This window comes from Muntiacus reevesi, chromosome 3, assembly GCF_963930625.1.
Source record: "Muntiacus reevesi chromosome 3, mMunRee1.1, whole genome shotgun sequence".
In the NCBI taxonomy this organism is placed as follows: Eukaryota; Metazoa; Chordata; class Mammalia; order Artiodactyla; family Cervidae; genus Muntiacus; species Muntiacus reevesi.
The window spans coordinates 12,614,327-12,641,876 of record NC_089251.1 but is presented as its reverse complement, the minus strand read 5'-3'; the positions used below and the strand labels follow the sequence as shown (position 1 = coordinate 12,641,876).

General features: G+C 37.5%; 2 protein-coding genes across 2 annotated transcripts; both read left to right on the top strand.

Annotated features, from left to right (window-relative positions):
* Nucleotides 1–13,743: 13,743 nt before the first annotated feature.
* Nucleotides 13,744–14,676, top strand: LOC136162678 (olfactory receptor 1L1-like). The gene has a single exon (XM_065927146.1). The coding sequence runs from the start codon at nt 13,744–13,746 to the stop codon at nt 14,674–14,676; it is 933 nt and encodes a 310-aa protein (XP_065783218.1).
* An 8,259-nt stretch (nt 14,677–22,935) lies between these two features.
* Nucleotides 22,936–24,010, top strand: LOC136162677 (olfactory receptor 1L1). Its single transcript, XM_065927144.1, has one exon. It carries the CDS (start codon nt 23,078–23,080, stop codon nt 24,008–24,010), a length of 933 nt encoding a protein of 310 aa, XP_065783216.1. The 5' UTR covers nt 22,936–23,077.
* The last annotated feature ends 3,540 nt before the right edge of the window (nt 24,011–27,550 follow it).

The window sequence follows — 27,550 nt, the reverse complement described above, 5'->3', positions numbered from 1 at the left end:
CTAATCTCCTTACTGCTGCAAAACTATGAATTTCATCTTGCTTCTCTCAATGGTTGGTTCTTTGCTATCTACTGTTTTCTCTTTTCCCATTCGCTTCATCACAAAGGGTCCCCAAGAGCAAACCTGAAAAACCATGTCTAGTCCTAGAGCCTTATTGACCAACTTAATACTGACTATGCATAAATCCATATCTCCAAACCTAGCTGCCTCATTGCTACAGTAAAGAGCTAGATGAGCCATGCTATAGTTCTGATAAAAAATAAGGTTCATAATGAAGCAGAGTATATAGGGAGGACCAAGAATATAGATGAAGGAACTAGAGAGAATAGTGAGGACTGGAAGAGAACATGAGACATAAGAACCATCCAAAAAAAAAGCACAAAAGGAGGTGGTATATGGAACAGGGAATAAAATATAGGTTTAATTACTAAAAATCATCCACATTGGAGACTTTTGACAATTTATAAGAGCAATTGCCAAGACTATTCTTCTCACAAAGCACAGTTGTTACTTTAAATAATGATGGGCAACTGTAATTTGTGTCTTTGGAAATGTCTGTGAAGAGAGAGAACAGAAGGTTGTGTTTTAAAAGATTCATCTGAATACCTGAATTCTCCTATAATTCCCAGGAAATAATTTTGGCCATATCAAGGAAGAAGGTAATCACATGATCCAGAAGATCATTGACTTCTCATCCACTTACTTATTAATTTATCTATTATACAAATATTTCTTTTCTGTGATGGGACATTAAGACAAGCTAGATAAGCTACACAGACTCTATCATGAAGAAACCACAGCATGGAAAGAAAGCAAGACCAATACTGGATGAAAAGCAGTGTGATAAGTGACAAACAGAAGCAAAGGGCCTTGTGGTACTTATTTGGAGCAGGTCCTGTCTCAACCTTAGGTGAGGTCAGGGATGTGCTGAGGTGAAAGAAGAGATTCCTAAGAGTTAGCAAAATCATAGCAGGGTGTAACATAAAAACTCTTCTGCATGCTGAGTCACTTCAGTCATGGCTGACCCTGTGCGACCCTATGGACTGTGGGCCTGTCAGGCTCCCCAGGCAAGAATTCTGGAGTGGGTTGCCATGCCCTCCTCTGGGAGATCTTCCCAACCCAGGGATTGAAACTGTGTCTCTTATGTCTCCTGCACTGGCAGGCATGATCTTTACCACTAGCACCACCTGGGAAGCCTCTTCTAGTTGATACCAAAACTGTCCTCCATTTTACTCAATGAGCAGCTGGCATTCTGTATGAATAAAGTGAATGTGATATAACTATGTGTGTGCCTGTGTGGGTACATATGTGCATGTTGTATATGAGCTTCATGTATATGACAAAAAGTCAGAAAATAATTATTGAAAAGCAGAATTTATTCTCAAATTGGAGTTTCCTCTAAACTTTTGTTTCTTGACATTCCATATTTCTAAAAATAATTGTGTGGTTTCCATGAAGAGATAATTGAAAGTAATGCTGAGTGTCAGAGACATAGAAATGAAGACACAATAGAGAAAAGAATTAATGGGAATGGAAAACAAAGTAAGATTGAAAAGTAGTGGGAAAGGGAGGATGAAAACATAGGATGGAAAGAGTGTACAGAGTGAATGGGCAAATGGAAAAAAAATAAGGAAATAAGAGGAAGAACTTTTGAAATGAGAAGAGAGAGAAACATAATTAAGGAGGGGAAATTTTTAATAATTGGGACAGAAATAAAGAGCAGAAACAAAGATTTGGTGGAGAAAGGAGGAAGGCATGTGGATACCACTAGGAGAAGGGTGGGAATGTGAAAAGAATAGGAGAACAGAATGGAGGGGGGTCATGAAATGGTGCAAATGAAAGAGAAGAGTAGGCAGATGTGAGAAATAGAACATCAAGTGGGAATGAACAGAAAGAACGGCTAGTGAGTGTGATTGTCATGGTGAGGTGAGAAGAGAATGGCTGTTAGAACATAAAGGAGAAAGGATGATGTTAAACAGGATGTGTCCAGGGTGAGAGACAGGTTATTATTATAGAAAGATAAGAATTGGTCAGGAGAAAACGGGGCGTAGAATGAAGGCTAGTTTTCCCACTCACCCAGTCACCTGGCAAGAAAAGACTTTTACCCTGGACTTTGGGGCTTCAGCCTTCTGTCAGAGATCAGGGATCTGGCCATGGTGCTGAATAACAGATCAGTGCATGGGACAGGAAGTCAGGACTAGGGAGGTGAGGTGGGATTTAGAGATTGTGGGGCCCTAGAGACCTCTCCTCTAGAGCCACCTGGGGGAAGTGAGGTATATTGCCTGCCATTGCAGAGAGCAAGAAAGTATGGACATACTCTCAAGGGAAGGCTAAATGCACTTCAAGTCCCTGGCAATAACTTCATGCCACTGATCCTGATGGGATGGGAGACAACTTCATCAATGTTCAGGCAACACAAATGGCAGACTCTTGTGTCTCATTACCCAAATCACTCACTCAGTCATCACTGTATTTTCTTCCTGTGATTTAATAAGCCTGATGTAAGGGCCTAAATTATAGCTCTGGAGATAAAAAGAAGTAACTATATTTCTGAGATATACCACTTACAAATTTTGTGCATTTGCAATTATTTAACACTTTTTAACTCTATTCTAGGCTTCCCTGATAGCTCAGTTGGTAAAGAATCTGCCTGCAATGCAGGAGCTCTCAGTTTGATTCCCGAGTAAGGAAGATCCACTGGAGAAGGGATAGGCTACCCACTCCAGTATTCTTGGGCTTCCCTTGTGGCTCAGCTGGTAAAGAATCCAAAAAATATAGGAAATTCACAAAACCTAGTAGTAAAAACCCCAAATAATCCAATTTTTTAATTGGCAAGAGATTTGAATACGCATTTCTCCAAAGAATGGGCTTCCCTGATAGCTCAGCTGGTAAAGAATCTGCCTGCAATGAGGGAGACCTGGGCTCAATTCCTGGGTTAGGAAGATCCCCTGGAGAAGGGAAAGGCTAACCACTCCAGTATTCTGGCCTGGAGAATTCCATGAACTACAGCCTATGGGGTCGCAAAGAGTCAGACATGACTGAGCAACTTTCAATTCACTTCACTTCACTGACTCTAGTCTATTTATGTAGAAAGTGCTAATAACACCTAATTTTTAAGTAAGTGATTGCTTTAAAGATTAGAATATTATATAAAAAGTTCTGATTATAGAGACTGTCATGTAGTAAAAGGCTCAAATAATAATTTTTCTTGTTGTTGGCACCACCACTCCTGCTACAATCACTGTGGGTGATACACAACCAAAGTGAATTCAGGTTTTTCAGGCTGGTAGGATGCACTTTGAAAACTTCAATTCCTCCATTTGACTTTGTGCTCCTGGAGGGACAGGGCTGTGGTTAATTCACCTCTGTATCGTGTCTAGCATGGTATCTGGCACAAAACAAGTACTCAAGAAAAAGTGGCTGGATAAATGACCAGCCAGTGATAATCTTTCTCTCATTCGCCTTGGTTCCCTACAACCTCTCCCCCCAAAAATGCCCTATTTTGCCTGTCATTCTCCAACAGAGTATTTACCAACAGTAAATATTGATGGGATTAAGGAAATTTTTTTCTCATTACTTCCTCTACCTTCACAAAGAATTAGTTAACTCATTCTCCAATCTCATTACTAAGTTACTTGAACATCCATAATCCATAAGAAAGAGGAATCAGTGTGTTATTGAAGATTTTATAATAATAAAATACACAGTCACACACTTTTATGGTGCTTTAATCCTTTTCATGTAAGTGAGACAGAACAGACACAATTCTCACTTGATTAAATCATCAGAGTGAGGGACTCAGGACCAGGCTTTGATCTCTGGCAGCAAGCAATGTCTGGACTCTGGAAGTCCCTTTTTAGAAGCCCTGCTAATGAAATTCCAGAGTTTGTATTCATATATTTATTTCCAATGGCAATTACAACAAAATTAGATAAAAATGAGGTCCCCCAATTTTGATGTTGTTAAGTAATTCTACATATCATTAAAATGGTTTGTCCCAATGTAAGCGTGAAATAATTGCCCAACATCTTTAATAATATGGCTATTGAACAATTTAAGTTTAAAGACTAAACTTTTGGAATTGATACACATTTTATAAAATAAGTCTTTAATGTCAACTTTTTTTAAGTCATTCAAACTATGATTTAGCATTAAGAAAGCAATTTAGAATGACAGAAATTAATTCACAACTTTTACTCTTCTGAACTTATTAGTTAAAAAGGTATTTCCTAGTTTACACATTTCAACTTAAAGAAAAATGGAAATATAAGAATTTTGATTTGTTGTGAGTTATTTTTTGTTACCATTTCTAATATTTATTTATTTCATTTGAGAGTCAACTAGCAAATTCTATGTTGAAATTGAAAGTGTTTTTCAGTATCTTCCATAAATAAAGATAAATTCAGATGCTATTTTCTATGATTTCAGAAATAACTAGATTGGATACTATTTAATGTAGATTTATGTAATAGTGCAACCCATACCTATCTTCCACTAAAATTTGTCGATTGACCTCCATTAAAATTGATTTTATATGACTGATTACTAGAAAGTTTAATTAAACACCTGGTTTTATCTGAAACTAGTAAATAAAGATTTGAAATGATTAAATCATTTGTCATATAAAAATCTGTATCTGCATTTACAGTATTGGCAAAATTAAAAACCAGAAAGATTTAAGTTCAGAACTGTACTTGAATTTAAGATCCCACTGATAATGCCACCATTATTGACTTAATTTCTCTTAAACAACACATTATATGTCTTTTAATTAGTCTTTTTATTTTAAGTGTATCTATAATACTTGATTTAAATTTAGTTTGTATCTGTATTAAAGTTTTAAAGTTAAAACTGTATATTAGTATATTTATTAAGGCTTATAGTTTTCTGTTCATTCATATGATACTGATACAACAAAATATGTTAACCCAGGGATTCCAAGAGAATTTTTTCATTTGAAAGGAATTTGTATATTGCATAAGTTTGATGACTACTGTTTTAGATGATTTACCAAAAAGTGATGCAAAAGTGACCATCAGTATATTAATGTATATTGCTTAAATCCTTGGGGACTGGAAGGATATCAGGGACTAATTTACATCTCTTCTTTCCTCAAGTTGTAGAATATGCAATATAGCTTGTGATCACCATGCAGAAGTCAAAAACCTGCTCCAAGCAAAACTTACACTCGGTGTCCATTACAGTAGGCTGTAATTTCCACAAACTGGGACTCACTTAGAGTCCAGCATTCCTGTGGTCAAAACAGCCCGAAAGAAACTCAGGACTCAGGCCAGCTAGAGGAGACTGATCATCAGGTTTGTGAAGGATGGGTGCTGGAGAAGAGTTGGTTGATGACACGTTGTAAGTTGACCAAGGTGAAAAAGGAACATATCTCTCAAGGACAGAAAAGGCTCTGTGAGAGGATAATAATAACATGAAGCTGAAGCTCCAATACTTTGGCCACTTGATGCGAAGAGCCGACTCATTGGAAAATATCCTGGTAAGGACTGAAGGCAAAAGGAAAAGGGAATGGCAGAGAATGAGATGGTTACATAGTATCACCAACTCAATGGACATGAATCTCAGCAAACTCGAGGAGATACTAGAGGACAGAGGAGCCTGTTGTGCTGTAGTCTATGGAGTCACAAAAATTTGGATACGACTTAGCAAATAAACCAGCAGAATAATAACAAAATACTGGTTAATATGTTGAGTATTGATTACGTGACAGACACCATGCTAAACTATTATATATTTTGTTCATTTTTTACTCACAATAGCACTTTGGGGTTAGTACTATGAAAGGTAGCTTAGTGTTTAGGCTAATAGACTGAGAAGTTGTAACCCCACCTCTATCCCTTACCAACTATGTGATCTTGGGCAAATGTTCTAACCCATATGGACCTCAGTTTTCTCATCAGTGAATGAGGATAATAACAGTTCATACCTCATGAAGTCATTAATCAGTAATCAACGAAATTATGTGAAGTGCTTAAAACAAGGACTTAATCACAGGAAACAATACCCGATAATTCTTATTCCTGTTGAAATACTTCAAAAGTAGATAATTGAGGTTCTCCACATTCTTAATTTAACAGAGATTCAGAACTGGACCTGAATTTAAAATCTCCACTATTAGTGTCACCATTTTTATTTGATTTCATTTAAACAGTACCATATGTCTTTTAATTAGTATTCTTACTTGAAATGTGTCTACAACACTTGGCTTGAATTTAATTTGTAGTTCCATTATTGTAGAGTTAAAATAATATGCTAGTAAATTTACTAATGAACTTACTATTAATTATTTCTTTACTCTTTGCTATATAAATAAATGTCTTTGTTAAATTTTAACAATGATTCAGTTCTTAGTATGTCTGAAACCAGATCTATGTTCTTAACCACCAACTTTAACTCTTTCCTATGACTGCACTAAGTGAAGTTGTAAGAACATATTTCTCCAACTTCCCAATTTTTCTCTTACTAATTTTTAAAGGAATCTATTCTAGTTAAATATAAAGACTTTGTCATAAGGACATTATTCAATCCACTCATGCTCAAGATACTCTTGGAAATTAGCGAAAAAGCAGTTCTCATTCATCTGAAAACCTACTAACTTTGACTATGGACTAATAATTCACTCATCCTGACATTTTGTTTTCAATTTTATTGAAGTATAGTTAATTTACAATGCTGTGTTAATTTCTGCTGTACAGCAAATTAACTCAGTCATACATATATTTTTTCATATTCTTTTCCATTATGGTTTATCACAGGATATTGAATATAGTTTCCTGTGCTATACAGTAGGACCTTATAGTTCATTCTTGTATTTTTTTTTAAAATGATAAACTATTATGTGTAGGGATGGGCTTTCATGGTGGCTCAGCTGGTAAAGAATCTGCCTACAATGGGTTGGATCCCTGGGTTGGGAAGATCCCCTGGAAAAGGGAACAGTTACCACTCCAGGATTCTGGCCTGAACTACTCTCTGGACTGTATAAACTTTGGGGTCACAAAGAGTCGGACATGACTGAGTGACTTTCACTTTCGCTTATGTGTAAGGCATTCTGAAGAGCATTAAGGATATACCAGCGAAAAATAATTGATTGTACCCCTAATAGATCCTCCATTATAGTGAGGATGAAAGATTAAACATAATGTCAAGTGTCATGTAAATGAAAGAGAAGTACAGTTACAAATGAGGGAAGTTTCATTAGCCTTATTCTCCATATGGATGAATGAAACTATAAAAAGGAAGAGGTTCATTCCCGCCCCCACAATTTGGAGACAATATGCTGATACTAGCTCAAAACGCCAGTCTGAATATAATTTCTCCACTAAATAAATCATTGTCTTCCACGTGGGAACTCAGTGTCCTACTAGTTCAAGAATATTCCTTTTCTCTCTACTCTAACCATGCAGGGTCAATTTCTTGCGGTTCGAACAATGTTTTTGTTCTGAAATTCCATCAAATCCCCTCTTATATCTTATAACTATATCCCTCCTGGAAATGCATTCTCAGAGAAGGTACCACTCCCTCTCATCTTCCATAAAATCTCTCCATCTTTCCAAGTCCTCCACTGCTATTCACGTTTATCTCCTAGGCCAATTGTTTTGAAAACACTAAAGAAACTTTTTCAGCTCTTTGTATATATTAAAAGTACAATGGGGGATCAGGAAGGGACATCTAACTGTAACTTGGGCTTCCAAGGGCTCAGACTGTAAAGAATCTGCTGGCAATGTGGTAGACTCAGGTTTGATTCCTGGGTCAGGAATATCCCTGGTGAAGGAATTGGCAACCCACTCCAGTATTCTTGACTGGGAAGTCTCAAGCACAGAGAAGCCTGGTGGACAACAGTCCATGGGTTCACAAAGAGTCTAATATGACTGAACATTTTCACTTTCAACTTTAACTTACATACATAAGTGTGAGATAGCTAGAGAGATATCGCATTTTCTTTTTTTATTCATCCATCAATGGACATTTAGTTTGTTTTCACATTTTGGCTATTGTAAATAAATCTGATATGAACATGAGAATGTTCATTTGTGATGAGTCATCTCAGAGATTTTTATTTCTTTTCCTTTGGCCATATACTCAGAAATAAGATTGTTCAATCTTATGATAGTTCTTTTTTTTTAATTTTTATTTTATATTGGGTATCGTTGATTAACAATGTCGTGTCAGTTTCAGGTGTACAGCAGTGATTCAGTTATACATACATGTTTATCTATTCTTTTTTTAATTAATTTATTTATTTTACTTTACAATATTGTGTTGGTTTTGCCATACATTGATTTGTTTTTTATGTTTTTTTAATTTTTTTTCATTTTTATTAGTTGGAGGCTAATTACTTTACAATATTGTAGTGGCTTTTGCCATACATTGACATGAATCAGCCATGGATTTACATGTGTTCCCCATCCCAATCCCACCTCCCACCCCATCCCATCCCTCTGGGTCTTCCCAGTGCACCAGTCCTGAGCGCTTCTCTCATGCATCCAACCTGGGGTGGTGGTTATTTATTTTTATTAGTTGGATGCTAATTACTTTACAATATTGTAGTGGGTTTGCCATACATTGATATGAATCCACCATGAGTGTACATGTATTCCCCATCCTGGACCCCGCTCCCACCTCCCTTCCCATTCCACCCCTCTGCACTGGGTCATCCCAGTGCACCAGCACCCTGTATCTTGCATCAAACCTGGACTGGGGATTCTTTACACATATGATGTTTTACATGTTTCACTGCCATCCTCTCATATCATCCAGCCCTTGCCCTCTCCTACAGAGTTCAAAAGATTGTTCAATACATCAGTGTCTCTTTTGCTGTCTCGCATACAGGGTTATTGTTACCTTCTTCCTAAATTCCATATATATGCGGTAGTATACTGTACTGGTGTTTTTCTTTCTGGCTTACTTCACTCTGTATAATAGGCTCCAGTTTCATCCACTTCATTAGAAATGATTCAAATGTATTTTTAATGGCTGAGTAATATTCCATTGTGTATATGTACCAGTTTTCTTATCCATTCATCTGCTGATGGACATCTAGGTTGCTTCCATGTCCTGGCTATGATAAACAGAGCCGCAATGAACATTGGGATATATGTGTCTCTTTCAATTCTGGTTTCCTCAGTGTGTATGCCCAGCAGTAGAATTGCTGGGTCATATGGCAGTTCTATTTCCAGTTTTTTAAGGAATCTCCACACTGTTCTCCAAAGTGGCTGTACTAGTTTGCATTCCCACCAACAGTGTAAGAGGGTTCCCTTTTCTCCACACCCTCTCCAGCATTTATTGCTTGTAGACTTTTGGATAGCAGCCATCCTGACTGGCATGAAATGGTACCTCATTGTGGTATTGATTTGCATTTCTCTGATGATGAGTGATGTTGAGCATCTTTTCATGTGTTTGTTAGCTATCTGTATGTCTTCTCTGGAGAAATGTCTGTTTAGTTCTTTGGCCCACTTTTTGATTGGGTCATTTATTTTTCTGGAATTGAGCTGCAGGAGTTGCTTGTATATTTTTGAGATTAATTCTTTGTCTGTTGCTTCATTTGCTATTATTTTCTCCCATTCTGAAAGCTGTCTTTTCACCTAGCTTATAGTTTCCTTTGTTGTTCAGAAGCTTTTAATTTTAATTAGGTCCCATTTGTTTATTTTTGCTTTTATTTCCAATATTCTGGGAGGTAGGTCATAGAGAATCCTGTTGTGGCTTATGTCGGAGAGTGTTTTACCTATATTTTCCTCTAGAAGTTTAATAGTTTCTGGTCTTACATTTAGATCTTTAATCCATTTTGAGTTTATTTTTGTGTATGGTGTTAGAAAGTGTTCTAGTTTCATTCTTTTACAAGTGGTTGACCAGTTTTCCCAGCACCACTTGTTAAAGAGGTTGTCTTTTCTCCATTGTATATTCTTGCTTCCTTTGTCAAAGATAAGGTGTCCATATGTGTGGGTTTATCTCTGGGCTTTCTATTCTGTTCCATTGATCTATATTTCTGTCTTTGTGCCAGTACCATACTGTCTTGATGACTGTGGCTTTGTAGTAGAGGTCATTCAGCTGAAGTCATTCAGCCAGTCAGTCAGTTCCATTCTTCTTTCTCAAGATTGCTTTGGCTACTCGAGATTTTTTGTATTTCCATACAAATTGTGAAATTATTTGTTCTAGTTCTGTGAAAAAATACTGTTGCTAGCTTGATAGGGATTGCATTGAATCTATAGATTGCTTTGGGTAATATACTCATTTTCACTATATTCATTCTTCTGACCCATGAACACGGTTTATTTCTCCATCTATTTGTGTCCACTTTGATTTCTTTCATTAGTGTTTTATAGTTTTCTATATATAGGTCTTTCAGTTCTTTAGGTAGATATACTCCTAAGTATTCTATTCTTTTTGTTGCAATGGTGAATGGTATTGTTTCCTTAATTTCTCTTTCTGTTTTTTCATTGTTAGCGTATAGGAATGCAAGGAATTTCTGTGTGTTAATTTTATATCCTGCAACATTACTGTATTCATTGATTAGCTCTAGTAACTTTCTGGTAGAGTCTTTAGGGTTTGCTATGTAGAGGATTATGTCATCTGCAAACAGTGAGAGTTTTACTTCTTTTTTTCCAAGCTGGATTCCTTTTATTTCTTTTTCTGCTCTGATTGCTGTGGCCAACACTTCCCAAACTATGTTGACTAGTAGCTGTGAGAGTGGGCACCCTTGTCTTTTTCCTGACTTTAACGGAAATGCTTTCAATTTTTCACCATTGAGGATAATATTTGCTGAGGGTTTGTCATATATAGCTTTTATTATGTTGAGGTACGTTCTTTCTATTCCTGCTTTCTGGAGGGTTTTTTATCATAAATGGATGTTGAATGTTGTCTAAGGCTTTCTCTGAATCTATTGAGATAATCATATGGTTTTATCTTTCAATTTGTTAATGTGGTGTATTACATTGATTGACTTGTGGATATTGAAGAATCCTTGCATCCCTGAGATAAAGCCCGCTTGGTCATGATGTATGATCTTTTTAATATGTTGTTGAATTCTGTTTCCTAGAATTTTGTTAAGGATTTTTGCATCTATGTTCATCAGTGATATTGGCCTGTAGTTTTCTTTTTTTGTGGCAACTTTGTCAGGTTTTGGAATTAGGGTGATGGTGGCCTCATAGAATGAGTTTGGAAGTTTACCTTCCTCTGCAATTTTCTGGAAGAGTTTAGGTAAAATAGGTGTTAGTTCGTCTCTACATTTTTGGTAGAATTCAGCTGTGAAGCCGTCTGATACTGGGCTTTTGTTTGTTGGAAGATTTCTGATTACAGTTTCAATTTCTGTGCTTGTGATGGGTCTGTTAAGATTTTCTATTTTTTCTTGGTTCAGTTTTGGAAAGTTGTACTTTTCTAAGAATTTGTCCATTTCTTTCAAGTTGTCCCTTTTATTTGCATATAGTTGCTCATAATAGTCTTTATGATCTTTTGTATTTCTGTGTTGTCTGTTGTGTCTGTTTTCATTTCTAATTTTATTGATTTGATTTTTCTCCCTTTGTTTCTTCATGAGTCTGGCTAATGGTTTTTCAATTTTATTTATCTTCTAAAAGAATCAGTTTCTGGTTTTGTTGGTTTTTTCTATGGTCTCTTTTGTTTCTTTTGCATTTATTTCTGCCCTAATTTTAAGATTTGTTTCATTCTACTAACCATGGGGTTCATAATTTCTTCCTTTTCAAGTTGCTTTAGGTGGAGAGTTAGTATATTTATTTGACTTTTTTCTTATTTCTTGAGGTAAACCTGTATTGCTATGAACCTTCCCCTTACTACTGCTTTTACAGTCTCCCATAGGTTTTGGGTTGTTGTGTTTCATTTTCATTTGTTCTTTTTTTATTTCTTCTGTGATTTGTTGGTTATTCAGCAGTGTGTTGTTCAGCCTCCATATGTTGGGATTTTTAATAGTTTTTCTCCTGTAATTGACATCTAATCTTACTGCCTTGTGGTCAGAAAAGATGCTTGGAATGATAGTTCTATTTAAAATTTTTTAAGGGACTTGCATACTGTTTTTCATAAAGACTATATCAATTTACATTCCTACCAGAAGTGTTCTAGTGTTCCTTTCTCTCCACATCCTCACCAATACTTGCTGTCATTTGGTCTTTTGGATAGTAGCCATTCTAATAAGTGTGAGGTGATATTCCATTGTGCTTGTTACCTGCATTTCATTGATGACTAGTGAAGTGGTGCACTTCTACTTGTTGTCTATTTGGATGTCTTCTTTGGAGAAATACCTACTCAAATCTCTTGCCAATTTAAAAGCTGGGTTATTTGGGAGTTTTACTACTAGGTTCTGTGAGTTTCTTATATTTTTTGGATATTAATTCCTTATTAGATATGGCTGAAAATGCTTTCTCTCGTTCCATAAATTGCCTTGCATATTGTTGATTGTTTCCTTTTCCAGAAAAGTACAGGCATGCCAAGAATTTTCAGAAACATGGGGATAGACAGGGCTACTTGGAGAAGAAGGCATGAAATATTTGCTTGGTTCCTTAGAGGAATACCTTACTTTCTCAAATGTAATTGAGAAAATTGACTGCCTTTTACTTGTTTTCCAAATTGAACTCTAGGGACTTGAGGACAGGGCACAGGACAAAGGCACAGAGCATGTCACTGTAGTTCATCAGCCCTGCAGTTATCCGGAAAGGAATCACTCAGATTCAAGAAGTGTTTCTTAACGATCAGGTAAGTCCTGGGCGTCTGCGTCTATGGTTGATATAGTTATGGGGACAAATTCACACTTAAAAATAAATACATTTGCACATATACAGACAACAATGTTAGAATCCACAAGGTGGAGGCCTAGCATACAGTAAAAAATATAAAATAAAGAAGTTCTCCGTCCATGCCATGCTGGATCTGTCTTTGTTTCCATCTTCTCTTCTCAAATAATAACTTACTGAGGCAGGAAGGATATATTTATAACAGTAACGGGAACGAAAAGCTTGTATGATAATATCAGAATTCAGCGTCCAAAGTCCAGGATGAGTGATGGGGGAATCACACATATACAAAGTACAGATGATTCAAAAATAGACAAGTAATTACCCAGACAAATTTATCCACTAAAATTTCTAAACAAAGACTTTTTCCTGTGCCCCAAACTCTGTCCAAGCCCTACCATAATGAACCATGTTTGGCAGAAACCAACAAAATTCTGAAAAGCAATTATCCTTCCGTTAAAAAATATTTTTTTTAAAAAGAGTGAACTCTAAGGTAAACTATGGGCTTTGGGTGATAATGTTTATGTCCATGTAGATTCATCCTTGTTAAAAAATGTTTCACTCTAGTGAGTGATGTTGATAACACACAAGGCAATGCATGTGTTGGAGTAGGAAATATATGGGAAATCTCTGTATCTCCCTCTCAATTTTGTTAGAAACCTAAAACTGCTCTAAAAAATATGATTAATGAAGAATGCAGATGTTAAAAAAGGAATACTCTATCTCTGTCCATTTCTCTCTGGTCTTACTACCCCTCTTATAACCTATTTTCCCAACATCTTTAAGTAGCTCAGAAACTAAAAAGGAGGTAGAAAAATAAATCTCACCCTGAATTCTCCACATTATTGGAGGAAAGAAATATCACAGGTAAATATTATACTTACCGTATCTCAGTGAGAATAAAGCTTAAATGTACTAGGAAAATGCATACTTCAGATGAAAGGAGAGTCTAATCTGTATTTTACTTCTCTTTAGCAAAATCAAAACCATGAGATGGGACAACATATCAAGTCCTTCTGAATTTATCCTACTGGGGCTCTCCTCTAGGCCTGAGGACCAGAAGCCTCTATTTGTCCTCTTTGTTACTATCTACCTGGTCACTCTGATGGGAAACCTTATCATTATCCTGGCCATCTGTTCAGATATTCACTTACAGACCCCCATGTACTTCTTTCTGAAAAGCCTGTCCTTTGTTGATATTTGCTACACAACAGTTATTATTCCAAAAATGCTGATAAACTTCTTATCAGAGGCAAAGACCATCCTCTATAGTGAGTGCATGACCCAGACATACTTCTGCCTCTCCTTTGGTAATGTAGATAGTTACATCCTAGGCGCCATGGCCATTGATCGCTATGTGGCCATATGCAAACCCTTTCATTACATCACCATCATGAGCTATAAATGTTGTGTCCTTCTACTGATAATCTCCCTCACCATCCCATTTCTTCACTCACTCCTCCATGTCCACTTGCTGAATCAACTCACCTTCTGTGCTTCCAACATTATCCATCATTTCTTCTGTGAACTCAAGGCAATGCTGAAGTTGTCCTGCTCATCTACATATGTCAATGAGATAGTGATAAAGACAGAAGGACTGTCTGTGGTGATGGCCCCCTTTATGTGCATCATTATCTCTTATCTGAGGATTCTCACCACTGTTCTGAAGATCCCTTCAACTGCTGGGAAATATAAGGCCTTCTCTACCTGTGGCTCCCACCTCACCGTGGTGAGCCTGTTTTATGGGAGCATCAGCTATGTCTATCTCCAACCGCTGAACAGCTACACCGTCAAGGATCGGATAGCAACAGTTATCTACACTATGTTAACTTCCATGTTGAACCCTTTCATCTACAGTCTGAGAAACAAAGATTTGAAACAGGGCTTGGGGAAACTGATAGGTAGGATAAAGTCACAATGACATGGGTTTTATGCTAAGTCTTAGGCAATTCTGCAGATTTACTATTGACTGATTGCAAGTTCTTGGTGTTTGTGATCAACTGAGAAATATTAGTAAAGGTGCTTGATGATATCACATCAAAGTATGTGATAGCTTAATAGTATTTTGAACTATACTGAGGTATGGAAACTAATGCATACATACATTGTTTATGATGAAAAATTGACACAAGGTCTTTGAAATGAAATTTGTCAATATATATAAAGTACACCCTTTGACCAGAAATGCCATCTAAAATTTTAGCCTACAATTGTATTTGTGAAAACCAAACAATAATAGCTAAATGTCTATCTACTTTTTTCTTATTATATACACATACAGTTGAATGCTATTAAAAAAAAAGAAGATGTTAAAATGAGTGAACCTATATTCATTCATCCAAGAAATAATTGTAGGTGCTTATTATGTTCAAGCAGTGTTCTAGGTGCTAGGATACAACAGTGAACACAGAATCTCATTATGGAGTGATGCTCCAGTGCAAAGTTTAAGTTTTCCATTTACTGACATACAACGATGTTCAATATATATATTGTGAATTGAAAAAACTTAAGGAACAGAACTGTATGCATTTTTAGATACATGGTTGAGTAGATGTGAATGATTGTAGTGCACAGACTGTCTATTCTCTGGATGCTTACCCTAGAAATTGCTATTTGGTCACCTGCCTCTGGATGGTTGCAGGACAAGAGAAAAACTTGGTTATCACTCTTTAGTCTTCACCACTATTTGAATTTTTATTCATACATATTTTTAATACATATATTTTTTAAAGTTTTAAATAGCTACTTAGCCACTTAGGCTTTTTATGTGTGACTGACTTCAGACCAGATCATCATGCCCAGATTTTTCTTCCATGAGACATCTTTCATAGATAAAGACCAACACAGTATATTAACACATATATATGGAATTTAGAAAGATGGTAACGATAACCCTAAATGCAAAACAGAAAAAAAGACACAGATGTGCAGAACAGAATTTTGGACTCTGTGGGAGAAGGCAAGAGTGGGATGTTTCGAGAGATCAGCATCAAAACATGTATATTATCTAGGGTGAAACAGATCACCAGCCCAGGTTGAATGCATGAGACAAGTGCTCGGGCCTGGGGCACTGGGAAGACCCAGAGGCATCGGGTAGAGAGGGAGGTGGGAGGGGGGATCGGGATGGGGAATATATGTAAATCCATGGCTGATTCACATCAATGTATAGCAAAAACCACTACAATATTGTAAAGTAATTAGCCTCCAACTAATAAATTAAATGAAAAAAACAAAGATATCTTTCATGCAGATTTGGACACTGACACAGACTTCCTTCCTAAACGTTCATGGTGATGGCCAGGTGGTCACATTGCATGCTTTTTTATGTTGTAAATGACATCATGTCTTCCTCCAAGACATCATCTTAACCATTGGCAAAGGTCATACAGAAGTTGTAGGATATTGAGATATGAATAATAAATATTTGTCATATTCTCATGACTCTGGTATAGAGCACTCAAAAATGTTAATAGCTATTATTGTTATATTAGTGACTAGATTTATTTACCTATCTGGGTACACTCTACTGCATATTTCAACATGCTGTTGATCAGTTCTGAAGATGTGTCTAACTCTTTGTAACCTCATGGAATTGCAGCATGCCAGGCTTCCCTGTCCTTCACTATCTCCCTGAGTTTGCTCAGATTCATGCCCATTGAGTCGATGATGCCATCCAATCACCTCATCCTCTGTCACCCCTTCTCCTCTTGCCTACAATCTTTCCCAGCATTAGGATCTTTTCCAGATCCCAATGCTAATCCAAGTGTGATCAGTCTGAGTCTTTTTGGCCCCATAGACTATAGACCACCAAGTTACTCTGTTCATGGAATCTTCCAGGCAAGAACACTGGAGTGGGTTACCATTTCTTACTCCAAGGGATCTTCCCAACCCAGGGGTTGAACCCCCATCTCTTGCACTCCTCCTGCATTGGCAGGCAGATTCTTTACCACCTGGGAAGCCTATGCTAATAAAATCTTCAAAGAAACAAAACAGATATATGAAGCTGTCTAGAAACAACTCATTAAAATTGGCATTTATGAATTGTTAACTAGCAGGGTTTTGATTTAGTATAATGTTTTAATTTTTCTGCACCAAAAACTAAATTCTTCATTTTATTAATGGCATTTTTACTATCTCCTTATGTAACTAGACCTGATCTTCATTAGCATGGTTGAAATTCCAATATGAAAAAAGATTAAATAAAGAACTGGATTCACATTGTATAATACCAATAAAGGTAATTCATCTCATCAATGTAACATTATTCATCAATTACTTTATTTTCAGTTTAAATTGTTAGTATAGTTTACATGACATTTAATTTGTAAAAATCTTTATTTTCTGTTGTTTGGGGAGCTGGAGTTTACAAGCAATATAAGAATTAAGAGTAAAGCTTGTTTTAAATTTATACGTATTAAATAACATGACAAAAATATACCTACATAAAACAATAAAAATGCACATATATTTGTTGTAGTTATTTGTGTTCTTCCTTTAAAACAGACGTTCTGATTGTGTGAACTTGAGAGACTCTGCTCTTTCACTCCATTCGGATCTCTGCTCAAATATTCCTCTTTCAGAGAGCTCTTCCCTGACTGTGCTTTCTGAAAGACTACCTCCCCTCTCACACTAGGTTCACTTGTTATACTTTTTTTTACAATGCCCCATGTGCCTTTGGAGTGTACTATATCTTTATTTGTTTAATATCTGTCTTTCCTCACTAAAATTCAAACTCTGTGAGTACATGTGCTTTATTTTATTTACTGCTGTATTTCTAGAACTTACTAAAGTCCCTGGTACACAGCAGACCTTCAGGAAATATTTACTGAATGAATGAATGAAAATATTCCTTACAGTTCTGGGCAGTGCCGGAATTGAATGAATTCTTCACTTTGGACTCCTCATGAAGAGCCACATGCAAAAGAATGAATTTGTACCCTAATCTTATACACAAAAATCAACTCAGAATGGCATAAAAACTTAACTGTAAATCCTGGAAATAAAACTCCTAGAAGAAAACACAGAGAAAATTCCTTGACATTGGTCTTAACAATAATTTTTTTTAGTATGACATCAAATGTGTAGACAACAAAAGCAAAAATAATTAAGCAGGACTGTGTCTCAAAACTAAAAGGTTTCTACACAGCAAAGGAAACCATCAACAAAATGAAAAGGCAAGCTACATAACATGAAAATTATTTGCAAACCATACATCTGATGAGGGGTTAATATCCAAAATATATAAGGAACTCATACAACTTTGCAGAAAAATAAGAAACTCAATTAAAAATTGAGCAAAGCACAACTGAATAGACTTTTTCTCCAAAGAAGACATACAAATGTCCAAGAGGTACATGAAAAGATGACCAGTATCACTATTAGGGAAGTGAAAATCAAAACCATGATAAGTTATCATCACACACCTCTTAGAATGATTATCACTTTAAAAAAAGAAGAAGAAAAAAAAAAAAGGAAACCCTTGTACACTGTTGGAAGAAATGTAAATGGGTTAAGAACCTGCCTGCAATGCAAGAGACATAGGAGTCTCAGGTTCAACTCCTGGGTCGGGAAGAGTGGGCATGGCAACCCACTCTAGTATTCTCATCTGAAGAACCCCATGGATTGAGGAGCCTGGCAGATTACAGTCCAAAGGGTCATAATGTTTGACAGAAACACCAAAATTCTGCAAAGCAATTATCCTTCAATTAAAAAAATAATAATAAATAATTTTTTAAAAATAAACAAGAAAGAAAAAAAACCTTTTAATTAAAAAAAAAAAAGTCGAACATTGCTAAGCAGCTAGGTACAAGCACTATTATGAAAACCTGTATGGAAATTTCTCAAAAAATTAGAACCACCATGTGATATAGCAATCCCCTTCTTGGTTTATCTAAAAGAATTGAAATCAAGATCTCAAAGAGATACCTGCTGCATGCCCATGTTCCATGCAGCATTATTTATAATAGCTAAGATATAGAAACAACTGAAATGTCCATTGACAGATGAATAGATAAGTAAAATGCAGTATATACATATAGTGGAATATTATTCAGCCTTAACATCTTGTCATTTGTGACCACATGAATTCAGGAGGACATTATGTTGAGCCTAACTAGCCAGACACAGAAAAAAACATTTGCATGATCTCACTTAGGTAGGTAGACTCTAAAACAGCCAAACTCAGAGAAGCAGAGAGTAGAATAGAGGTTCCAGGGGTTGAAAAAAGGGAGATACTGATAGGTAAAAGTCAAAGGATAAATGTTCTGGATAGCCACTGTATAGCATAATGCCTATAGCTAACAGTACTCTATTGTATGCTTAAAATTTTCTAAGGAGGTAGGTGGATCTTATGTTAAGTGTTCATCCCCATCATCACCATCACCATCATCATCATAGATGGCGTGGGAGGAAACTTTGGGAAGTAATGAACATGTTTATGGCCTTTTGATGGCTTCACAGGTGTATACTTTACCCCAAAATCATCAAACTACATACATTAAATGTGTAAAAATGTTAATCATACCTCAGATGTCCCTGGCAGTACTGTGATAAGAATCTGCCAACCCAGGCAGGGGAAACAGGTTTGATCCTTGATCCAGGAAGATTCTACACGCTGAGGAGCTAAGCCCTTGTGCCGCAACTACTGAAGCCTGTGCATCGACAGCCTGTGCTCTGTCAACAAGGGAAGCCACCACAATGAGAAGCCTGTGCACTGCAAGGAGGAGTGTAGGGAATATGCTATGCACAGGCCTGTACTATAATTAACAGGGCTTCTTTGAAAAATAAGAATGACTTTCTCAGCACCCCCAGGCGAAGGGCCAGGAGCAGCAAAAAGTTGGTGGAAAGATATCTTGAAAACAAGATGTTGAAGTACTGATGTCACTGATGGAAAACCATTAGTGACTGTTTCCAGAACCAGATCCTTGAGAGAGTTGCTGAGAAAGGGCGTCGCTAGCCGAGGGGCTAAAAAGAGTCATTAAAGGCCTGAAGGTTTGACATTGAGGCCTGTGCATTGTATATCTTTATCCCTTATCTGAGATTATAAAGAACAGATATCTCTAGAGCACAGATAAGGAAGTAGATATTAACAATAAAAGGCATGCAAGGATTAGAATCTGGGCTTTTGCCTGCAAATGGCAACAGCCCCCTGATCCCCACTTTATTTCTGAGTCTTCTTTTTCTTTTCACTTCTGCGGCACTGTTCCCTCATGTCGATTCATTGTTGGGCTGGTCCCAACAAAGAGAAGTCCCCATTCACCGCAACTGGAGAAAGCCCGCATGCAGCAATGAAGATTTAGTGCAGCCAATAAATAAATACTCATACCTCAATAAATTGCTTTAAATTTTTTAATGTAAAAGATAATATGTGCCTAATAGGGTTATTAACAGGATAAAAATGAGTCAGTTCTTAGAAAGCAAATGAAACAGTTCCCATAATAAGCACTTTATAAATATCTATAAAAATTTGTGAACAAATGAATTTTTTGAAAGACTGAAAGAAAATAGGACAAAATGTTACTGTAGTCAATCCTTTTGGGTGATGGGAACATGGATTATTTTCCCATTTGTACTTTTCTATATTTTATTTCAAATTACCACACACAAAAAAATGAGGAAATATTGTGATTGCTTATTGAGGAACTGCTATCTTGGACAAAGGAATTGGGTGACACAAAAGTTGGTAGAAATTGCCTCTGTTTTACATTGCAATGTATCTCGAGCACCTAGTACAATTCCTGACATATGGTCAACCTTCAAGAAATATTTATGAATTAATTGATTGAAGCAATCAGATGTTAACAGGCATAATAACTGATCTTAAGGAATATTCAGTCTAGTGGGATATAGCTTAAACTTATAATGTGCTTTTTAAACGTTAATAAGAAATAGATCATATTTTTTGCAATATGTTTTATTTGAGAATTGTTTTTCAGCAAACCATTTTTGCTAGCATCATGAAAAAGCAGTAGAGTGGCCGGTTAAGAGCATGGTGTCAAGTATGAGTGAAATAAATTCATGAGAAATTTTAAAAATTGATTCAGTTACTTCCTAGTTGTGTTACATTGGGTGATATACTTCACCTCTCTGAGTTCAGACTCCTCATCTTTAAAGTAAAGAAAATAAGGCCACCTACCTTATAAACATGATATAATAATTAAATGATACTGCATTTGCTTCAGTTAGGGGAGTGGATAGCACAGAGAAAGTACTCACTAAGTTATTAATTTGTGACATTTCTCTTTTTTTCAGCTGTGCCATGAGACTTGTGGGATCTTAGTTCTCCTGACCAGTGATTGAACCTGGGCCACAGCATTGAAAGCACCAAGTCATACCCACTGGGCCACCAGGGAATTCCCTAATTTGTGACTTTTTAAATTAATGTATAAGCTGTCAGGGACTTCCCAGGTGGCTCAGTGGTAAAGAATCCTCCTGCCAATGCAGAAGACACAGGTTTGATCCCTGGGTCAGGAAAATCCCCTGGAAAAGGAAATGGCAACCCACACCAGTATCCCTGCCTGGGAAATCCCATGGGCAGAAGAGTCTGGCAGGCTACAGGCCATGGGGTTGCAAAAGAGTCAGATACAACTTATCAACTAAACAACAACAAGCTGTCAGACAAAGAGACTGAGTTATTACTTAGAATGGAGGTCTCAAGTGTTAAAAGAGAACAGAAGACAAGCCCAGTCCAATGGTAGAGCACCAAGCAAAGTGTCCTGGAAGAGGCCAATTTTAAGCCTCCCAGGTTAGGCGTAGTAGATGAAGGTAAATAAACAAAGCCATGATAGTATAAATGGGTAAGGGGGCAATGAGTCATGAAGAACAGGATATTCTTAGGTGATGGTTGTACTGAGAGAAGGTGTAATTTGGGTCCTACCTTGGGAATTCTGCAGTGCACACAAAGTGAGACGCCCCAAATGGAACATGGAACTCAAGATTCCATAAAGCATAAGATATACTCACTGGGTGGTTTTCCTGACTGGAAAACCCAGGGTCATACATCAGTATTTTACAAGTAGACCTGGGAATGGAAGAGTAAAGAGTAAATTCTGGCATCTAAAGTCTTCACCTTATGAATTTTTATGTTCTGAAGTTCATTACTCAACCAGGGGCTTCTTCTAAACCTGGGAGATGGGAAAATGACTGATGGCATCAGATGTTCAAGTCTTTTTAGTCTAAAGCCATGTGGACTCTGAAAAAATGCCCTCCCACCTTATATATTGTCTTTTGGTGTGAACAGTACAGAATGATACTAAGGATGATACTCAGGAAGTTTGGGAGAGCCACTCACTGTGGTCTCTGCCAACCTCGCATGAGTGTTCTTTTTGGCCTGAAGGAGCTGAGTCAAGAGGACGATTTCCAGGAGAGATTGAAAGCACTGACACTCCAAGGCCTCCTTGGGGAAGAAACTCCAAAACTTCAATAGTTGTTGCCTTGTTCTCTAGTGTCTCCTCCATCTGAACTTCAGGGACTCTTGAAAGTCTCAAAGGATGCTCCCTTGAGAGAGGGTGACGTCTATGAGTGTCTACAGTGCCCTTAGCATGTGGGGGACCCAGAGGAGGCAAGAAAGACACCTTTCAGTTTCATGAGGGTTGAAATCCTGTCTAAGATCAGGTGCCTTTCCCATGTAGATTTTCTGGGGGGCCTATAACTAAGACAGGAAACTGGAAAAGAATTGCACCAACACAAACAAGCACATACCATTTTAGATCCAGGGATTGGGCACTAAGGATGGGATTAATATTATCATTAAAAAGAAATGCTTTTTACTATCCTATGAAGATCTCTGTCTGCCTATCTTTTATGTCTTCTTGCTTATTGTTTCACTCCAATAAGGTTTCACCAAAAAGTGAAGAACATGGAATAATTATTGGGTGATCTCCTATTTTGATGTCTTTTCAGATGATTTTCAGCATCCAGAATAATTGATGCAGAGAGAAACATCTGAATTAAAGAAAATCATCATTCTGTCAGCTGGCAATTAAACAGGAGAGTATACTACTGACCACCCTTCCATGAATTAGCTCCTGAAAATTCTCAAACAGAAAACAATTTTTCCATTCTCATTCCCTCTCCCTGTCTCTCTTCTCTTTCCCATTTCTGTGTTACTTTTGCTTTACAGTAGAAAACTGAAAGGAGGTTAAAGTATATATTGATGTCTGAATTCTCAACTTTAATAGAAAGAAGCTGCAGTCCAGGTAATGGTAATATTCTTAGTTGTTCTAATTGCTGATATGAAGAACAAATGGAAAAATTCTTAGAATTTATCCTATGTTGGAAGAATCTTTCATAATGATGACTTCTCTTTAGGTGAACCCAAGACTATGAGAAGAACTAACATAACACAGCCTACCGAATTCATCCTCCTGGGACTCTCCTCTCGACCTGAAGATCAGAAGCCACTCTTTGCCATGTTTCTCCCCATCTACCTCATCACAGTGATAGGAAACCTGCTCATCATCCTGACCATCCGCTCAAACACTCACCTCCAGACACCCATGTACTTTTTCCTGAGTGTCCTCTCATTTGTTGACATTTGCTCTGTGACTGTCATCATCCCCAAGATGCTAGCAAACTTCTTATCAGAGACAAAGATCATCTCTTATGGTGAGTGTTTGACTCAGATGTACTTCTTTATTGCTTTTGGAAATACAGACAGTTACCTACTGGCAGCCATGGCCATTGACCGCTATGTGGCCATCTGCAACCCCCTCCACTACATCACCATCATGAACCACAGACGCTGTGTCTTGCTCCTGGTCCTCTCCTTCTGCATTCCACACCTCCACTCTCTCTTGCATATTCTCCTGACCAACCAACTCATCTTCTGTGCCTCCAATATCATTCACCACTTTTTCTGTGATGACCAACCAGTGCTAAAACTGTCCTGTTCCTCTCATTTTGTCAAGGAAATCACAGTCATGACAGAAGGATTAGCCATCATAATGACCCCCTTTTCATGCATCATCATCTCTTATTTGAGAATCTTCATTACTGTTCTGAAGATCCCTTCAGCTGCTGGGAAGCGCAAAGCATTTTCCACCTGTGGCTCTCATCTCACAGTGGTGACCCTGTTTTATGGAAGCATCAGCTATGTCTATTTCAAGCCCCTGTCCAACTATACAGTCAAAGATAGAATAGCAACAATTGTCTACACCATACTGACTCCAATGCTAAACCCATTTATCTATAGCCTAAGAAACAAAGACATGAAGCAGGGCTTGATGAAACTCATGCACAGAGTGAAAGGTCAATAAGAGGAGCTGAAGTCTTAGTAGAATCCTACAAATCTCTTGCTCCTGACTGCAGGTTTTTAATATGTCTGTGATTAGATTCTGAAGGATGGTATTTTCAATGATTCCTGATAAAATTCCTGATAAAAAGAATGCTTATTGCATGTGTTGAAGCTACTCCTGAATAGGATGCCTCCTTCCCAGTGGCCTCTAATATTATCTGGCTGGGACAAATACTACCTAAATCTTGTTCTCTGTGCCTGGATCTAAATCTCAATCAAACTTTCATTCTTCTTTCAGAAGATCACATCTCTTTGACTTAACCCTGTGCTCAATCATTCTGCCATGTCCAACTCTTCAATACTCCATGGACCGTAGCTTGCCAGACTCCTCTGTCCATGGAATTTTCCAGCCAAGAATACTGGAGCAGGTTGCCATTTCCTGCTCCAGGGGATCTTCTAAACCCAGGGGTTGAACCCCCATCTCCTGCATTGACTGGCAGATTCTTTACCACTGCACCACCTGGGAAACCCTTCACTTCACTCTAACCCTGCCAAAATCCCTCCTGGACTTGAGTTTAGTCACTTTAAACTACCGAGTTCCATTATTCTTGGGGCTTCCCAGGTCATGTTAGTGGTAAAGAACCCACCTGCCAATGCAGGAGACATAAGAGACACGTGTTTGATCCCTGGGTCAGGAAGATCCCCTGGAGGAAGGTACAGCAGCCCACTGCAGTATTCTTGCCAAGAGAATCCCATAGACAGAGGAGCCTGGCAGGCTGAAATCCATAGGGTCACAGAGTCAGACCTGACTGAAGCAACTTAGCACACACACACGTCCTTATTCATAAGGCTGAGTTTTCTTATGTAGTCGTTTAAATCTGAGTGTGTTTGTGTGTGCATGAAAGAGAGAGACTTCAGCACTTTAGTCCAAAGGCTCCTCAATAACAAGATCTCTGTCTCTGATTATAAAGATCAGAATGACTCCTTCCTCTGCACCACCTCAAAGACTCAGGACCTGATTTCTAAAATTATTATATTAAAAAAAAAAAAAGGCTACCAGATAACTCTTAATGAACCAGTTCCAGGCCACATCCTCAAGTACCCATCATTTCGGTGTCCTTCTTCCTGCTGTCCACCAGGCACAACTAATGAAACATTATGCCCTTCCTTATTCATTTCATTTGACCTGAATTCAACTGCACCACTTTCCCAAGCAGTAAATATCAGGTACCGGTTACTCTAGTAGTAGGTGTTTTCAACTAATGAGGATTCTTCTTTCTCAACAAATTTAAGCCAAGCTACAGAAAAATCAAATTGGGTAGGAGAAAATGCTTTTGTACATTTATAAGTTCTGAAAAATATTAAAGTCACTGCTAGTCCATACATTTATTTGGAAATTCAGAGGTTTGTGAATTCACTTGTCTGTTCAACTAATTTCTGTTTCTTGTCCACCATTTGCCAGTCTACCAGACTTGGAAACAAAAGAGTATGTGCTAGTTGATAAGTCAACAATCTGATGGCCAAAAATCTGTGGAATCCCGAGGAAACAAAATAACAGACAATGCAAGCATTTGGAGCAAAATGCTATTTGGGTTGTTTTAGTTTACAAGGTATAGAGAAACACACACTTTTTTTAATTGAAGTATAATTTTAATTGAAGTTTTATTTATAATGTATTAGTTTCATGTATACAGCAAAGTAATTCAGTTTATATACATACATATATGTATATATATATATATACATATACATATATATATATATACATATACATGTCAGATTCTTTTCCATTATAGGTTATTATAAGATATTGAATATAGTTCCCTGTGCTATACAGTAAATCTTTGTTGTTTGTGGACCACGAACACTTTTAAGGAACAGGTGTCAAATTAACAAATATCTTCAGACTTAAGTAAGAAGAGACTTTATTTGAAAGGATTATTGCAAAAGGGAGGAAAGACCTAGGGCAATAGAAGGGAGGCTACTATTTCAATCTGGAGGAACCCCCACCAAGAGATCTGCAGGGTTCTCAAAGGTCAGAAAGAAAATGACTTTTTTAAAAGGGAGAAGAGAATGAGGCTAGAAAGAACCATGCAAAGAAAAGTGGGATGAACCGGTGGCAGCGTTGAGACTGGATAGTTGATCAGGGTAAGTTTTTCCCTGAAGTCAATGGATGCTACAGGGGAGTCACTAAGGAGGGGTTGTATTCTGACTCTGGCTGAGGGTGGGTCAAAGTTCAGCCATTTTCCATGACACAAAAGGATGGATGGGTTTCTTCTAACTTTAATTGTCTTCCAGGAGCACAGGACTTGGGTAAAATTCAACAGTGCCACGGGGATTTTTGTAAAGGGTTATTGTAAGGATTCAAAAGGCAAAAAAGTGAGATATAAGTCTCAGTTGCACAAACACAGGTCTAAGACAATAAATCTTAAGTGTTTTCATCATACACAAACAAAAACTAGGTGAGGTGACAGATGTGTTGACTAACCTTATTATGATAATCATTTCACAACATCCAAATATATCAAATCATCACACTATACGTCTTAAATTTACACAATGTTATTTGTCAATTATGGGTTCCATGGTAAAGAATCTGCGTGCCAATGCAGGAGCCACAGGAGACTCGGATTTAATCTCTGAGTCCGGAAGACCCCCTGGAGGAGACAATAGCAACCCACTCCAGTATTCTTGCCTGAATCCCATGAACAGAGAGGCCTAGCGGGCTACAGTCCATGGGGTCGCAGAGTCAGATATGACTGAGTGACTACTGACCATGACCACGAGTATTTGTCAGTACTCCAAAGGGAGCTGACAGCAGAGGTCTGTCTGTCAGCAGCTCCCCGCCCTGCAATTACTGGGGCAGATAAGTCCTTCATTCCTAAGGGAGGATCTGGGATGTGCACGACAATATCCATCACAGGTACTTATCACAGCAATTGCTCGTCAGTGTTGTTTACTGTCGTTTTTTTTATCAGCAGCAGCATCATCAATATCATCCATAGGTTCTTGTTTTTCCTCCAGACACTGAGGATCACTTTCCTCTACTTAGTTGAAAAAATCATATATATTGTGATCCCTCTCTTCAACCTTCGCCCTATCCCACTGGTGCTATGTGTATGTCAATCATTGTTAGGCCATAATAGGTACACATTGAGAAAAACCATTGGGCATCTACTATACACCAGTCTCTGTCTTAGATGCTGGTGATCTAGTAATAAATGAAATGAAATATGTCCACTCCCTCATGGGTCTTTCAGGCCAACTGATACGAAAGAAGTCATTACAAGTAGGATGAACATTGTAAGAAGAAATTAAGGGGGTCTATATCAGCAAGTCTTTACTTTTACCACGTGATCTCATTTAATGCTCACAATCCAATGAGGTCAACTTTATTAATTCTGTTCTATGGATTAAATATATTAGGGCTCGAAGAGAAGTGCCTTGCCTCAAGTCAATCAGCTTATAGAACAGGGAGCAGGAATTCAAAGACAGATACGCTGCCAACAAGATCATGTTCTCTCAGGTGCCGGGGTTTGTTCCCATGACAGGAGGGGAAATG

What these genes read in the sequence shown, in the direction of transcription:
- LOC136162677 (XM_065927144.1), top strand. Translation starts at nt 23,078, where the DNA reads ATGAGAAGAACTAACATAACACAGCCTACCGAATTCATCCTCCTGGGA.
- LOC136162678 (XM_065927146.1), top strand. Translation starts at nt 13,744, where the DNA reads ATGAGATGGGACAACATATCAAGTCCTTCTGAATTTATCCTACTGGGG.